At 40.5% G+C, this 14944-nt stretch overlaps 1 protein-coding gene across 1 annotated transcript; it reads right to left on the minus strand.

Moving 5' to 3' along the window:
- Nucleotides 1-8780, minus strand: figla (folliculogenesis specific bHLH transcription factor). The gene is made up of 5 exons (XM_026322009.1): nucleotides 8592-8780; nucleotides 7836-7982; nucleotides 7640-7729; nucleotides 1878-2030; nucleotides 1-24 (listed from the first exon to the last, which is right to left on the minus strand). The coding sequence occupies exons 1-5, from the start codon at nucleotides 8775-8777 to the stop codon at nucleotides 1-3; spliced, it is 600 nt and encodes a 199-aa protein (XP_026177794.1). The 5' UTR covers nucleotides 8778-8780.
- Nucleotides 8781-14944: the final 6164 nt, after the last annotated feature.

Raw genomic sequence — 14944 nt, forward strand, 5'->3', positions numbered from 1 at the left:
TTAAACACCACAAGACTGAGACATCTGTTGAATGAAAAGGGGACAACAGTGTTAATGTTCATATATTTGGTTGCTAAGTCTTAATGGAATAAAAAGCTTAAACCTTCCATCAGTAAAACATGTTTAAGTTAGCATTTCTTGACAAAGAGGTGACAAGATATCTTGGCTAAAACTATAGTGTAGTTCAGAGACAGATTTCCTCAGCTGAACGTAGACTTGTTTGTAGTCACACCCACACAACAACATCCAACGAGGGATTCACGCTGAAGAATTGTACTGAATGAACCAGCATCATGTACAGACGTGATAGTGTTTTCAAACTTCCAATCTAAGGCTCTCTGTGAAAGCAAATGCAACAAAAGTCTAAATCCTGAACTATTCCTTTGTCTTTCTAACCATGAGTGTAGTGAACAGGTAATTATAATCAGAGCCTGTCTCCCACATCAAACTGAAGCCATCTTGAGTGCTAATGGCAACATGACTCAATAGTGAAGTCATACTGAGATTCAAGGTCACTTCTGTCCAGCCACCTTAAATTGAGTCCGTTTTATGACTACCCTAATGAAATAAAACAGTTGCATTTAAAACTTCATCAATTTAACTACTATTGGAGTAGTAGTATTTATTGTATAAATATTTAAAATTACTATGGACATGCATGAATTCTAAAAAAAAAAAAATTATTATAGTTTGAAACAACCAAAGAAGTTAAACTGGGCAGAATAATACAGGTGGAAATTCACACAATGATGAAGTGGCTAAAACCTGAACAGCATGCCATGCCAAAACTCTGAATAGCATAATGCTGTAAGCGTGGCAACTATGGAAAACCTCTTCACCTTGAATTATCCAATCAGATGACAGACCACTTGTGAGAATGGTTTGAATGTTTTGGATGTTATAGCCACACTCAAGACAATCAAATGCTTTGTGTTGATTGCCAGTTGTAAATGTAGTGTTTTCCTGCCAGATCAGTTCAGGAACTAAACATGTGTTTGATTGCTTATTGTTTGGAGGGTCTGTCTTTCCAGAATTGAACATGAAGGCTACACTTCTTGTGCTGAAAAGGTTATACCATTTTCCTGCAAATACATTCTTAGTCTAGTAATTGAATAATGGATTTGATTAACAAAACATACAAAATTAATTTTGATTCACAACACAGGCTATCATAAAAAGCCTGGTAAAGACATTTAAATCTGAACAGCTCTGTTTTGAAACAATCTTATCCAGTAGCTTCAAGATTTCATTTATTTATTTCAAAAGTCAATTTACCTTGCTCAAAATTTGAACATGTTGTATTTAAAAGTTTCATAAAGGTTAAAACGTTTGAAAACTCAATTAAATACAGATCCCCACAGGGTTTTGTAATTTCATTCACTATTACAAATTAATTTGAACAAGTTGAAAAGTGGTGCTCTTGCTATGTTAACTCATGCAATCTAGTTTCACTGTTGTCTATTACGTTTTGATTAATTGTTCCTTTCATAGTATTTTTATACTTAAGTGCAAAAATAAAATAAATACAAATAAATTAGGTTTTCAGGAGTATATTCCCTCTCTTATTTTACAGGAGATGCAACAGTACAACCACATGTAAGGAAACTGTTCTGAATCTATTCAACTTCCCTCTAACTGTAATTTTCCAACATTACGTTTTTTTGCTTCACCATGGAATATAATAACTATATAGAGTTGGTGTTATTTTATTACCCTATGATTAGAGTGGAAGCCAAGTAATTACATTAATTTATAGTTGAATGAATCGAATTGCCACAGTTACATTGATGTTACATAAGTTCATCCTTCTGAATTATAAATAAGGATTTACTTTGACGGGGTGATCATATTTACATTACGTGAATTACATGAATTACCGAAGACTGATCAGGTGCTACTTGGATGATGAATTGGTATGAAGGCATCACACAGTGTTGCAGCACCAGTCTGGCCATATCTCCATCCTCCGTTATTGGTTCTGGGGGCATGGTGAAGCAATCTTCCAAGCGCTCTTCTGACATATTCAGAAACTGTCATATGAAAGAAAGAAGAAAAAGCATATAACTTCAAATATAGCAGATTCTCACTTGCCTTAGGCTTGAAAAATCAATTCATAACAACTATAATCTAGGCAGGAAAAAGTGTCAGTACAATTTTCAGACATTTTCCTGGCAGTAAAAACACAAAAGCCTCCAATATAACATAATCAAAAGTCAAAATAAAGAAGCATGTTATATGTAGGGCTGGGTATCATGTGGACTGAAGAGGGACAGCTAGTTGTCCTGCACAATTCAATTCAATTTATTTGTATAGCACCAAATCACAATACAATCATCTCAAGGCACTTTACAAAAATTAAAAACTCAACAAATCCCTTATGAGCAAGCACTTAGTGACAGTGCAGAGGAAAAACTCCCTTTAACGGAAGAAAAAACCTCCAGCAGAACCAGGCTCAGTTTGGGCGGCCATCTGCCTCGACCAGTTGTGGTGAGTGGATAGAGGAGAGAGAAAAGAACAGCAACAATAAACAATAAATAGACACTGCAGGTTGGTGGGACCAGTAACTGCACATCAGAAATATACAGCTCCAGGACCAGGGACACCTGCAGAAGGTACAGAGAGAGAGAGAGAGAGGGAGAGAGCACAAACTAGGGGAGAGAGAGAGCACAAGGTTAGTGACATTCAATGGTGGAATATACTGTACATGTGAGGAGGGAGGAGAGGAAGAGAGGGGAGGGTTAGGGTAGGGGAGCTCAGTGCACCGATGGTCCTTGGGCAGTCTAGGCGTATAACAGTATAACTAAGGGTATGGTTCAGGGTTACCTGAAGCCAGCCCTAACTATATGCTTTGTCAAAGAGGAAGGTTTTAAGTCTAGCCTTAAAAGTACAGAGAGTGTCTGCCTCCTGAACCCAGACTGGGAACTGGTTCCACAGGATTGGAGCTTGACAGCTAAAGGCTCTGGGAACCACAAGTAGACCTGCACTCAGAGCGAAGTGGTCTATTGGGATAATATGGTACTATGAGGTCTTTAAGGTATGAAGGAGCTTGATCATGAAGGGATTTGTATGTGAGGAGAAGGATTTTAAATTCTATTCTATATTTTACAGGGAGCCAATGAAGAGAAGCCAATATAGGAGAAATATGATCTCTCTTGCTAGTTCCTGTCAGGACTCTGGCTGCGGCATTCTGGATTAATTGGAGGCTTTTTATGGAGATATTGGGACATCCAGATAGTAATGAGTTACAGTAATCTAGCCTTGAGGAAACAAACGCATGGACTAGTTTTTCTGCGTCATTTTCTGCGTCATTTTGAGATTTAGCCATACTCTGCATATCCATTTGCTTTCTTGATCATGTCTCTCGTCAATCAGAGTAGCTCTAAACCAGTGATTCTTAACCATGGGTCCGTGGCCCAAGAGCGCCAAATAGTGGGCTGCAAAATACTTTCAGCTCCAGTGGTCCGCAAGGGCCGCGGGACTACAATGCAGCTTCCCACCACTTGGTGGCAGTGAGTCACCAGCCAGTTGTTTAACACGCTTCAATAAGCAGCAGCAGAAGAAGTCAGTTCCAAACTTTTGGCTGAAGATATGGAGAAGTTTTTAAAACTAAAAAATGAAGATGAAAGTGGTGCCAACCCCTCTACAAAGGCTAAATTTGTGCGCAAGTACAACCCTGACTTTATAAAGTTCGGCTTTGTGAACGGAGGTAGTGAGGCGGAGCCCAGAGCCCAGTGTGTTGAGTGTGGGATAACGCTATCCAACGAAGCACTGAGGCCTTCAAAATTAAGGCGACATCTAGAAACCAAACACTCAAAGCTAGTTGGAAAGCCGGTTGATTTTTTTTAAGAGAAAAAAAATGGGCTTCTGATACAGAGAAGATCTATCGTGTCACTCTCGAGCTACAGCTGAGGTATGTTTCCGCTGCATGGATAACTACTTCACTGAGAATGGCCTGGACTGGCAGAACTGTGTTGGAGTGTGCAGTGACGGTGCAGCATCAATGACTGGCAGGCAGCGCGGCGTCATCAGGCAGATACTTGATCGTGCGCCAGAAGCTAAATGGACCCCCTGTTTTCTCCACCGTGAAAGCCTTGCAGCAAAAAAAATGTCACCAGAGTTCCACGAGGTGATGGATGTAAGTGTGAAAACCATCAACTTCATTAAAAATAATGCTGTGAACTCCAGATGTTTTGCTAAACTTTGTGAGGGCATGGAAGCAGATCATGTCCAGCTGCTCTATCACAGTGAGGTGAGATGGCTTTCAAGAGGACTTGTCCTCAAGCGATTGTTTGAGCTGAGGAATGAGGTTTTGTCTTTTCTCACAGAGAAAATCTCATCTTGCACATTACTATACCAACACCAAGTTCACAGCTAAACTTGCCTACCTCTGTGACATTTTTTCTCTGCTGAACCAGCTGAACATCTCACTTCAAGGGAGAAATAGTAACATATTTTTTGTTGCAGACAAAGTTCAAGCTTTCAAGAGGAAACTTGCTTTGTGGACTAAGAGGGACCAGGAAGAGAGTATGGACATGTTTCCACTTTTGTCTGGCATTTTGGAAAACTCCCCTCAGGTGAAGATCAGTCATTCAGTCTGTCAGCACCTCTCACAACTGGCAGAGAAATTTAATGAATACTTTCCCGAGGATCCCAGAGAGGGATACGTGGGTTGTGGACCCATTTTCAGTGGATCCCACTGAAAATGATGTTGCTTTGCCCTCACATCTGGAATCACAGCTTCTGGAAGTTTCCACTGACAGCACTTTAAAGGGGCAGTGGGGAAAACTGGACCAAGGCTCCTTCTGGATTGTTGTCTCAAAGGAGTACCCACGTCTAGCACTGAGGGCTGGGAAACTCCTTCTCCCATTCATGACTACATACCTGTGTGAATCAGGGTTCTCCATTGTGGCCACAACTAAGACCAAAGCTCGCAACAGACTCAGAGCATCACTGGAGGCTACCCTGAGAGTGAGCCTTTCCCCCATTCCACCCAGACTGGATCTGATCATGTCTGAGAGGCAGGCCCAAGTGTCTCATTAAGAAGGGACCATAAATTGGGAGTTGTAGCACGTTAAAACAATGACACAGTCACTGTTGTGACTGTTATTGTTTATTTGTCACAGATTTAGAGAGTAACTTCTAGTTCTGCCATGCAAAAATTAAGACTGCTAAATTGTCAAATTCATCAGCAGGTTATAAGGCAAAATTTAATTTGCACTTTATTTAAATTTCATTTACAGTTTATTTAATTTAAAACTTATTTTAAATGTATTTTATTACCACAGAATTTTCAGAAATCAGAATTTCTGTTCAGTTTTTTGAGAGTATCTAAATATTTTTGGAATTCTGATTTATGTGTTAATAAGCTTGACTTGAGCCTTTATATTTGTTCTGGTGGCAACTTGATTTGTTATAATTGCTAGCCTGTTCAATGCTGTTGTATCGTGTTACATACACGATCGAAAATAATGTTATTGAGATGATCACAGTGTATCATATCATTTATTTCACAAGGTTTTAGCTTGTTAAACCTTAAGTGGACTTGATTTAGTTATTAAATACAAATCAAACCACAACTCAGATCAATTGAAATTAAAGTGTTAATATTTGAATGGGCCCCGGGCCACTTTGTACTGGGAAAATTGGGCCCTGGGGTCAAAATGGTTAAGAACCCCTGGTCTAAACTACACCTCCAAACTCATTTCCAGGTGTGCAGACAACTGACTCCACCTAGCTCTCATTGAAGTAAGTAGTCTGTGGCTTCACTGACTTTTTCCTCCTGTGAATGTTTAATGGGTGCATTCAATAAGTTGTGTGTTATCATCCTAAGCACATTGTGCTTGTCTATTAGATGGAGATCAGATGACATTTTATTGCAAATTAATGCATTAAACCATTTAATTCCAAAGAGGTTCACATTTTTCTTTCTACCCTCTCCTTATCCTTCCTGACTGATTCTTCTCAGGTTTTATGTTTTTGCTAGTGTCACTGAAGGTAGCATTAGCAGTATCTGCAGCCTATTCAAGTTGTGTTGTGTTTCCCAGCACAGAGGAGATACCAGGAGACCAGCAGAGCTAGCAAGACCAGTAACTGCTCCTTTGTGCAAGGACGTATAAGAGAAGCGCTGAGAGCCCTAAAAATGACCTCCAGCAGTACTAGTGTACATGATTCTGACCAAACTGTCGGGGGACAGACTCCATGACCGTGGCGCGAGGGCCCGACATCCTCTAGTATGGCCTTCCCTCACTGCCCAGCATTATGTGCTCAACTGGTATTCACAAACAACACTATAATCAGCAAGTATCCCATCTCTTCATAGTCTGGGGAGGCATACCCTTGGAGGGGCACACAGACCTCCATGTCACAGCCAGCTGTACCCTGACTGTTGTGAGGTAGAACATTTCACTGTTTGTCCCTTAAAAAAAAAAAAAAAAAAAAAAAAAACCTAAGCCCAGCCCCGTCACCCAACACAGTCCAGCACTCTGAGCCCCTCCTGCCAGTCTGTCACTGCCAACAGAGCAGGTGAGAAATGAGCTCAGGAAGATGAGTGTGAGGAAAGCTGCAGGTCCAGATGACATCAGCTCCAGCTCCTCAAGTCCTGCTATGTGACGTAGTTGTGCACTTGTTCCACTTAATCCTGGGAATGGAGACGGTACCACAACTGTGGAAAACACAGCACCCAAAGGATCTAGCTACAAGCCAGTGGCACTGACATCACACCTGATGAAGACACTGGAGAGGCTGGTCTTTGTTCATCTCCGCCCTCTGATGAGTTAATCTATGGACCCACTTCAGTTTGCTCAGCAGCCTGGCATCAGAGTGGATGATGTCATCTACCTCCTACACAGAGCTCTCTCTCACCTGGAGAAGCCTGGGAGCACTGTGAGGATCATGTTCTTTAATTTCTCCAGTGACGTCAGCATACAACTGATATTTACAAGTTCTTTAGTGTCTATAGGTGATGAGGTCAACTGGGGGTCTACTAGGAGCATTGCTGGTTGTACAGTCTGACAGCAGCATGGACAAAGGACCTGCAGTGGTGCTCCCTCACACAGTGAATATTGGCCATTTTCACCTTTTCATTTTTAATACATTTCTATTGTGAATACCATCCATCCATCATTTATACCCACTTAGGGTCACAGTGAACTGCTGGAGCCTATCCCAGCTCTCTTTGAAAGGCAGGAGTACACCCTGAACAGGTCTGTAAAATACCCTGTATTTACTTTTCTATTCTGCTCTTTTGTCTTGTGCCTTAATTGCTGCTGCAATGATGTAAATTTTCCCACTGTGGGACACACAAAGGTTCTCATCACTGCCCTGCTGTATTGTATGATAAAACTGATTCTGAGTGTTTACACCGCTGAGTAAATATGGACACATCTACAGTATGTAATCTAATGGCCCGAGGTGAAGATGAAGGAATACATTAACTAAAACACTATTTTCAGAGACATTTCCGGTTCATATTAACAGCATTTTATAAATGCTGTTAATATCACAGGTACTTTCTTAGGTGTCTTTCTCCTAAGCCAGCACATCACAGAGGCTATCCAATGATGATATTCTCATTGGCTGCGCTTTGAATATGAATTTATTCCAAAATGTTTGGCACAGTGCTATAAAAGACAACACTCACATCATCCATTCTCCACTGGTCACTGCCAAAGCCTTCAGTCTGACCATAGGTGATAGCATTCTTTAGGAAATCAGTCCCACTGCCTTTGTCCTGTGAAACAGATAAACCCAATCAACATTTCAAAATAAGTGGCACAACTGTACAGAGGACTACAGAGGACCCGTTTCCTTTGAGTCCTGATGAATGCAGCACTTACGCTCTCAGTGTCCTGCAAAACCGCAACAAGCAATCGAATGTATTCAGTTGCAGCTTTCAGTGTGTCCACTTTACTGGGTTTCCGGTCTGGTCTCATAAGTGGCACCATGCGCTTCAAGCGGGAGAACATGATGTTCAAGTTCCTGATCTGCAGAGAAGAAGCTGAAGTTCCAAATTAACTATGTAACAGATAGGGCCATTGTACAATTCTTTCAAATCTCAAGTTTAAACATAGTGTCTGATTTTCAAATAAATAATAGGCCACTAATCTGTCGCTGTGCTATTGAAATTTGGCTCTACAATTTCCAGACACGTTTTGCAAATGAGAATGCAGAGGGATTGTTTTACAAGATCAACATTTAACACGTCTTAATACTAAAAAACAGAAAACTTCTTTATCCATTCTAATGGCAAACTGCTTTAACAAATCTTGGCATTTAAAAAGGGTCAGTCACACTTACCGCCAAATACAACACGATTTCGGCCTGTCTTTACCAGATGATAATGTTTATTATGTGGTTAAAAACATGACAATAAAGTAGAAAGCCCTGTTGTTCTCAGGGTTGAAATATAATTTCCGCAGCCTGTGTGCACGCAGCGTGTGAAACATAATGACACAGCTTTACACGGCTAATGTTAGTTAACTAGTGTGACATGGCCTTCGCTTCTTCTCAGGGGCCCCTGCGGCTCCTCTTGTCAAACGTATTAGCAAAGCATTTCCCCACTCACACAGCTGTACTTCGCTAAGAGCACTCACTCTCTGTCGCTCCTTAGCGTTCACCAGTTCTCTTTTCTTCACAGTTTCGCTGAAGTCTTCTGCGACAAAGTACAGGCCGTCCTTTGCCCGCTTGAACTTCGAGATGTTGCGGTAGACAGGGAGCGCAGACTCTCCCGTCAAACGCTTCAAAACGTCGCCCATCAATTCCTCCTCCGGCACCTTCATTTTAACGAGCAGTTAACACACAAGACCCCAGACGACAAGTTTTTTTTTATCGCCTTCTCGACCCGTCGGCAGCGGAGACAGGTGGGAGCAGCTCTCACCTTCGCCAGGTGTCTAATTAGCGGTGAGGCAGGGCTGTCAGCCATACAGCTGTACTCAGCCAGAGGTTTGCTACTTCTTTATGTCTTTAATCCAAATAAACGGTATCTGCTTACCCCATATGAAAAATAATGTGTGTGTTATGTGGACCACATGTGCTTTAGAGAAATGTGTACAAACTCCCCCCCACCTGACAGATCTTTATTAAATGGATAATCTGTCTCCTGTGCCTTTTGTTCTTAGGTAAATTCTTTCATAGCCTCCCTACCTTAAAGCAAGAACATCCAGCCATGGTCCTTGAGGGCCTCTGTCCTGCTTGTTTTTTCTGACTGTCCACTGATGATTACCTGGACCAGGTGTGTTCAGCCAATCAGAGGCAGTGCCTCTTGAAGCTCAAGGTTGAGTACCCCTGCTCTAAAGACCTAAACCTTTAAAACCCAAACAGCTGGTTTTAATAATTTGCCATCTTTCACTATATCATGTAATTTGTTATTCTATGTCTAATGTATATTGCAGTGAGAGGTTCATCTCACTGCAGAACTGAGAGGTTGAGGAGGTCCTTTGTCCCCACAGCCATTAGACTGTTTAATAGTAATTGTCGGTATGTTATTTTTATGTGTTATTGACTGGTGCCTTTATCAGGTTATTATATTTTATTTTAACACATCCTCTGAAATGTAACGAAGTCAAATTATGGAGTAGTCAAGTTAATCTCATGTCTACCCTTTTAATTTTTCTAATGGAAGCTTTCCTTAACAAACCTGTACCTGACCGGATTCATTTGTTCTCTCATTCACTCAAACCTTTTCACAGTACATATGTATCGATGATTTCCATGGGAGTGATCCTCTCTGCAAATACATGTGCACAATCAAAATGCACCAGATGGTGCAGCTATTTATAGAAACTCTAAAATGCAGGGCTAATGGATTTCTTCCATTGTTCAGACAGCGCACCGGCAAAACTGATGCTGAAAACACTGAAATTGCCCCAGAGTTTTCAGCTACTGCCTGAAAAACTGTCCTGGCCTTATCATTTACAGGGAATGATTAACATCATTAGGATTTATCCACTGGCCACAATAACAATAATAATATCTGTACAAATGTCAGCATATCCAATAGTTATAAAGACATATAAATAAAAGCAAAGAAATGTCAACTACTGTGGGTGAATTATGTATTTGAACTTGGGGAGATGTCCTGTGTTTGTTTGATCCTTCTTCAGCTTTTATGTTACCATAATGACATGTCAAACCGCATAGACATTGATACCAAATTCAGCATCGCACATTTTCATCTGAAAATACTTCACATCTGATTTTGTAGATTAAAATCAGTATTTATATTCAGATTTTTTTCAATTAATTTTCCTTTCATTATTATTTCTTAACAATAATGATTTATACAAGATGTTTTAATGCCAAGGTAAAGCTGTAGTACATCAGTAACATACATAAGGGGATTGTAGTTGTCCATTACTCCTTTCTTTTAAAGTAGCAAAGCATAAAAACTAAAAGCTCACTTTAGTCTCACTAAGTATGTGCAGTACTATGGTGTATGAAGTGCTTTTAAAATAAATGGAAACTTATAGGAAACCAATGTAAGGGCTTCAAAACAGCTCATGGTCAGCTCTCTGTTGTTTATTTTATTTATTTATTTAATTTTTTGCATATTCCATAGAGCAGAGCTTTATATTCATTCAGTCTCCTGGATATAAAAACATGCATTAGTCTCTCTTCATCACTCAGAATGAGAAAATAGAAAAGTTGTATTTTTAAGATGGTAAAAAAACAGAGTTGGTGACACACTCCCCAGGAGCCTTATGTTCAAAACAAAGATATCACCAATATTTCTCTGCTGAGGTCTCAAGGTTGGTTGTTGTTTAAAATTTATGCTTCCTAAAAAGTAATTTGCTTTGATTTCTGTTTCATTATCAATATATACCTCAAAGTTTCAGTTTCTATCTCTAATTTGAATGCTGTGCTTATATTGATAGACCCAAAGAAAATTCAAGAGAAAATATATCTCTTCTGTTCTCCAAAATGCAAAATGCAAGCTAGAAGCAGTTTGCTATCCATCTAACTAGTTATTACTGAGCATAATTCATAAATGTCTTCATCTCACTCATCTTTATAATGTATCTATGCTCTGTTTGAAAGGACTACATTGTTAACAAGTACCCTATTGGGACTTGATGAGCAAGGCAAGCTGCCTACTCTTGTCTGGAAATGTGGTTAATCCAGTTGCTATTTTTTATAGTTAGTGCCTTAACTGATTACAGCTTAACGTCTCATTGTAGGTTCAGATTCAGCATGAAGAAGAAGGCAGGAGCAGCCCTGAGTGCTACATATGTGCTGTAACTTGTAAACCATTATAACAATAGTTGATGAAGTAAGTCTCCATGTGAATGAAGCATGTGTCTGCTTTGTACTGTCCTGGTAATTTGTACACGCTGAAGAAAAAATGAATCCCATAGATGTCACTGTATAATTTGCATTTACAAATTTGCACCTTAACAGGTGTAGGAACAGGAATCACTCTAACACTCTAACACTAATAAAAGACTACACATTAGTTAGCTTGCAGGGAAACCTAAATTTCAGAAGTCATTGAGACTTCCTGGTTCTCACGGAAAGTACACACTGCTTTCACATTGTGAATTAGACTGGTTGAAATTGCACTTATTTTTCTAAGCTATCTCAGGATGTTATATATAGGGATGCTTGAGTAATTGTGTTTTCAGAAGTTTCTTTTACATCTTTGCTATTTATTTGTTCATTGTTGTGATTCATGGCCTATTATGCAAAATAATTGCCAAAGTCTGTTTGAGATTTGAATTGGATTATCTATGGCCATTGAAATAAAATGAACCAATGAAAACTGGTATATTTTTATTTTTATGTCAGTGTTGTTATTCATTCATTCATCCATCCATCATCTATACCCACTTATTCCTTAACCAGGGTCACAGGATCTGCTGCAGCCTATCCCAGCTCTCTTTGTTTGAAAGGCAGGGGTACACCCTGGACAGGTCACCAGTCCATCATAGGGAGGCATTTACTTTCCCTGTTTCTCTGTCAAGTTAATTCCCCTTTTCCTTTGTTAATGCCCAAATAACATAAGCAAATGTGGGTAAACTGAGAAAATTAATTGTAAAAGACTGCAGAAAGCCGGTGGGGAACTCAAGATATAAGGGCAGAGAGTGACTGGTTCTAGCCAGGGAGGCTGACAGGTAAAACTGGGCTATTGACCAGCAGCAGACTGGAGAAATGGGCTGAGCAGGCAGATAACAAGACACAAGTGTGTCCATTCAAGGGAATAATGACCAGGTAAACATAGATACAACACGACACAGACCAGAAAACCAGAGGTTAAAAAAAATAAATAAATAAAAGCCAAAAAAAGACATTTGATTGAGATTATGATAATCTCTTATATATACATTTCCCCCTTCAGTTCTTAAATAAGACATGATCTCTATGAGAGGTCCTCGTCATACTGCAAGTGGCAGGTAGACTAAAACCAGTGATACCACTAATAAGACTGGTAGAGTATGACCTGGACCAGGAGGTCCTCTAGGCCAGTGGTTCCCAATCCTGGTCCTCAAGGACCCCTGTCCGGCTTGTGTCCAACTATCCCTGCACGTCCTGCTTCTGATTGGCTGAACACACCTGCTTCATATAATCAGCTGTATGTATGGAAGGGATAGCTGGAAAATAAGCAGGGCAGGGGTCCTTGAGAACTAGGGTTGAGAACAATTGCTCTAGGTCATGGAGAGACCAGTGTCCTATGTGGTCCTATTGAACTCGACTGACAATAACAAAGGCCCCTTGTGAGTTAATGTGTGAAGAGGTCATGCATTATGTAATACCTCAGCAATTAATAGAGTTAACGGTTTGAGTCATACATAAATTACTGTTCATTAGGGCTGCCATCATGGATCTTTAAGGGTATGGTGTACAAGTACCTGTTAGTTTCTTTTGGGTGTTTTTTCTTGAGCATTATATGACTTGATGGAGTCATCCTATAGTAATGAGGTTGCAGTGGGTTTGATGTCTTAAGGTTAAGAAGAAGTAATGAATTAATGTTAATCTGTAAATAATCAGCAGGCATCAGTTGAATCAATGTCTCTCTAAAACTGAGCAATATCTTCATGAATAGACAGCTGTATTAAACTACATTCATTTTAGATAGGTGCACATAATAAAAATGAACTTATAAATAAGTTTATATAGCAATAAATCATATTATACAATAAGTGTAATCAGTGGAACAACCTTAAACTGAGAACAGTTTGAAGCAATAAAGCTAAATAACTTAAATTCTTATTAGTTCCAGGCCAGTCTGCCTGACTGGTGGCCTGAATCTATGGCATCATTTCCAGGTGGTATTTCTGGAAGTGTCTAAGCTGTCCTAATCTCAGTCAGGTTGCCTGTCTTACTTAAATATATGTCATTACTTATACATAACAATGAATAATTGTAATGGGCCTCAGGTAAGTGAATTTTGTTTTAGAACTTCTACTAATTCTATGTTTTGTAAATTTGATGTGCAATGCACTGAAGTTTTTGCAGCAGACCAGTTAGATCCACAGTGTCAGATTACCCTTCTGTCTCTGTGTTTACTCAATCTCCTTTTCACTTCTAGGGTTGCAGAGCAGACAAATTTAGAAATGCATTTCCTGTGTATCTGTGAGCACCAGTAGGTCAGAGTTTATGTTAAATTTTGACTTGGTGAATAGGATTTTTTGAATAGATTCAGTGACACATAATGTTCAGAAATGGCAAAGTTAGTTCTCTAATGTATATCATTACCTTCTGTCAGGAGCTGCGTAGAGACGCTGGGTGGAAGGAGGAGGAGCAGGACCCAAATGCAGGACAAAGTTATTTTATTAGTCCTGGGATCTCCAGGACAAACTCAAACACGAAACTAGGTACCGGATGAGACGGCAGAAAACAAGGAGAGACCGGGTGGGACGGTCGTCATAAAAAACACACACTAGCTCCGATTATAGGGACTACGGTTAGGTTGATACTTGGCAATGCTTCAGCAACACCCAAAAGGGTACAGGTGGTATAAATAAGGAGAAGTGACAGGCAATTGGGCACAGGTGAAAACTCTCAGTCATTACCCTGTGAAGCTGCTGGGGACCCATGCAGAGGGAAACAGGAAGTCTTTCCAGTCTAAAGGTCCCCAGCTGGAAGTCCCAAAAGGGGACTCATGACACCTTCTTAATATCTTATTTTGATACCAGGCAACAAAGTGTATTGCAACTCTCATACACTAAGTTTGTGATTGCTTTGTTAATAAATTATTTATTAAACACATTAGAAACCTGACATTTATTCCCTTTCTAGGACATGTGCAGAACAGTTTCATTAAACAGAAAAGTAATGTTGCAATACCAGCTCAATACCCTTTCCAGGGTGCTCAAGGGCTCATGGGAGTTTGCCCAACCAGTTCACATGTGCTTCGTGGACCTGGAGAAGGCATTCAACCATGTCCCTTGTGGCATCCTGTGGGAGGTGCTCCAGGAGTATGGGATCCAGGGCCCTTTGCTAAGGGCTATTTGGTCTCTGTACGACCCGAGCAGGAGCCTGGTTCACATTGCCTGCAGTAAGTCAGACCTGTTCCCAGTGCATGTTGGACTCCAGCAAGGTTGCCCTTTGTCACTGATTCAGTTCATTATTTTTATGGACAGAATTTCTAGGCACAGCCAGGGGCAGGAAGGAGTCCAGTTCGGGGACCACAGGACTGCATCTTTGCTCTTTGCAGATGTTGTCTTGCTGGCTTCATCGAGCCAGGACCTTCAGCGTGCACTGGGGTGGTTTGCAACCAAGTGTTAAGTGGCTGGGATGAGAATGAGCACCTTCAAGTCCGAGGACATGGTCCTCAACTGGACAAAGGTGGCCTGCCATCTCCAGGTCAGGGAATAGACCATATCTCAGGTGGAGGAGTTCAAGTATCTTGGGATCTTGTTCACGAGTGAGGGAGGGATGGAACGTGATCGGTGCATCGGCAGCAGAAATGTGGTCATTGTACCGGTCCGTTGTGGTGCACAAGGAGCTC

Source organism: Mastacembelus armatus, chromosome 9 (genome assembly GCF_900324485.2).
Source record: "Mastacembelus armatus chromosome 9, fMasArm1.2, whole genome shotgun sequence".
NCBI lineage: Eukaryota > Metazoa > Chordata > Actinopteri > Synbranchiformes > Mastacembelidae > Mastacembelus > Mastacembelus armatus.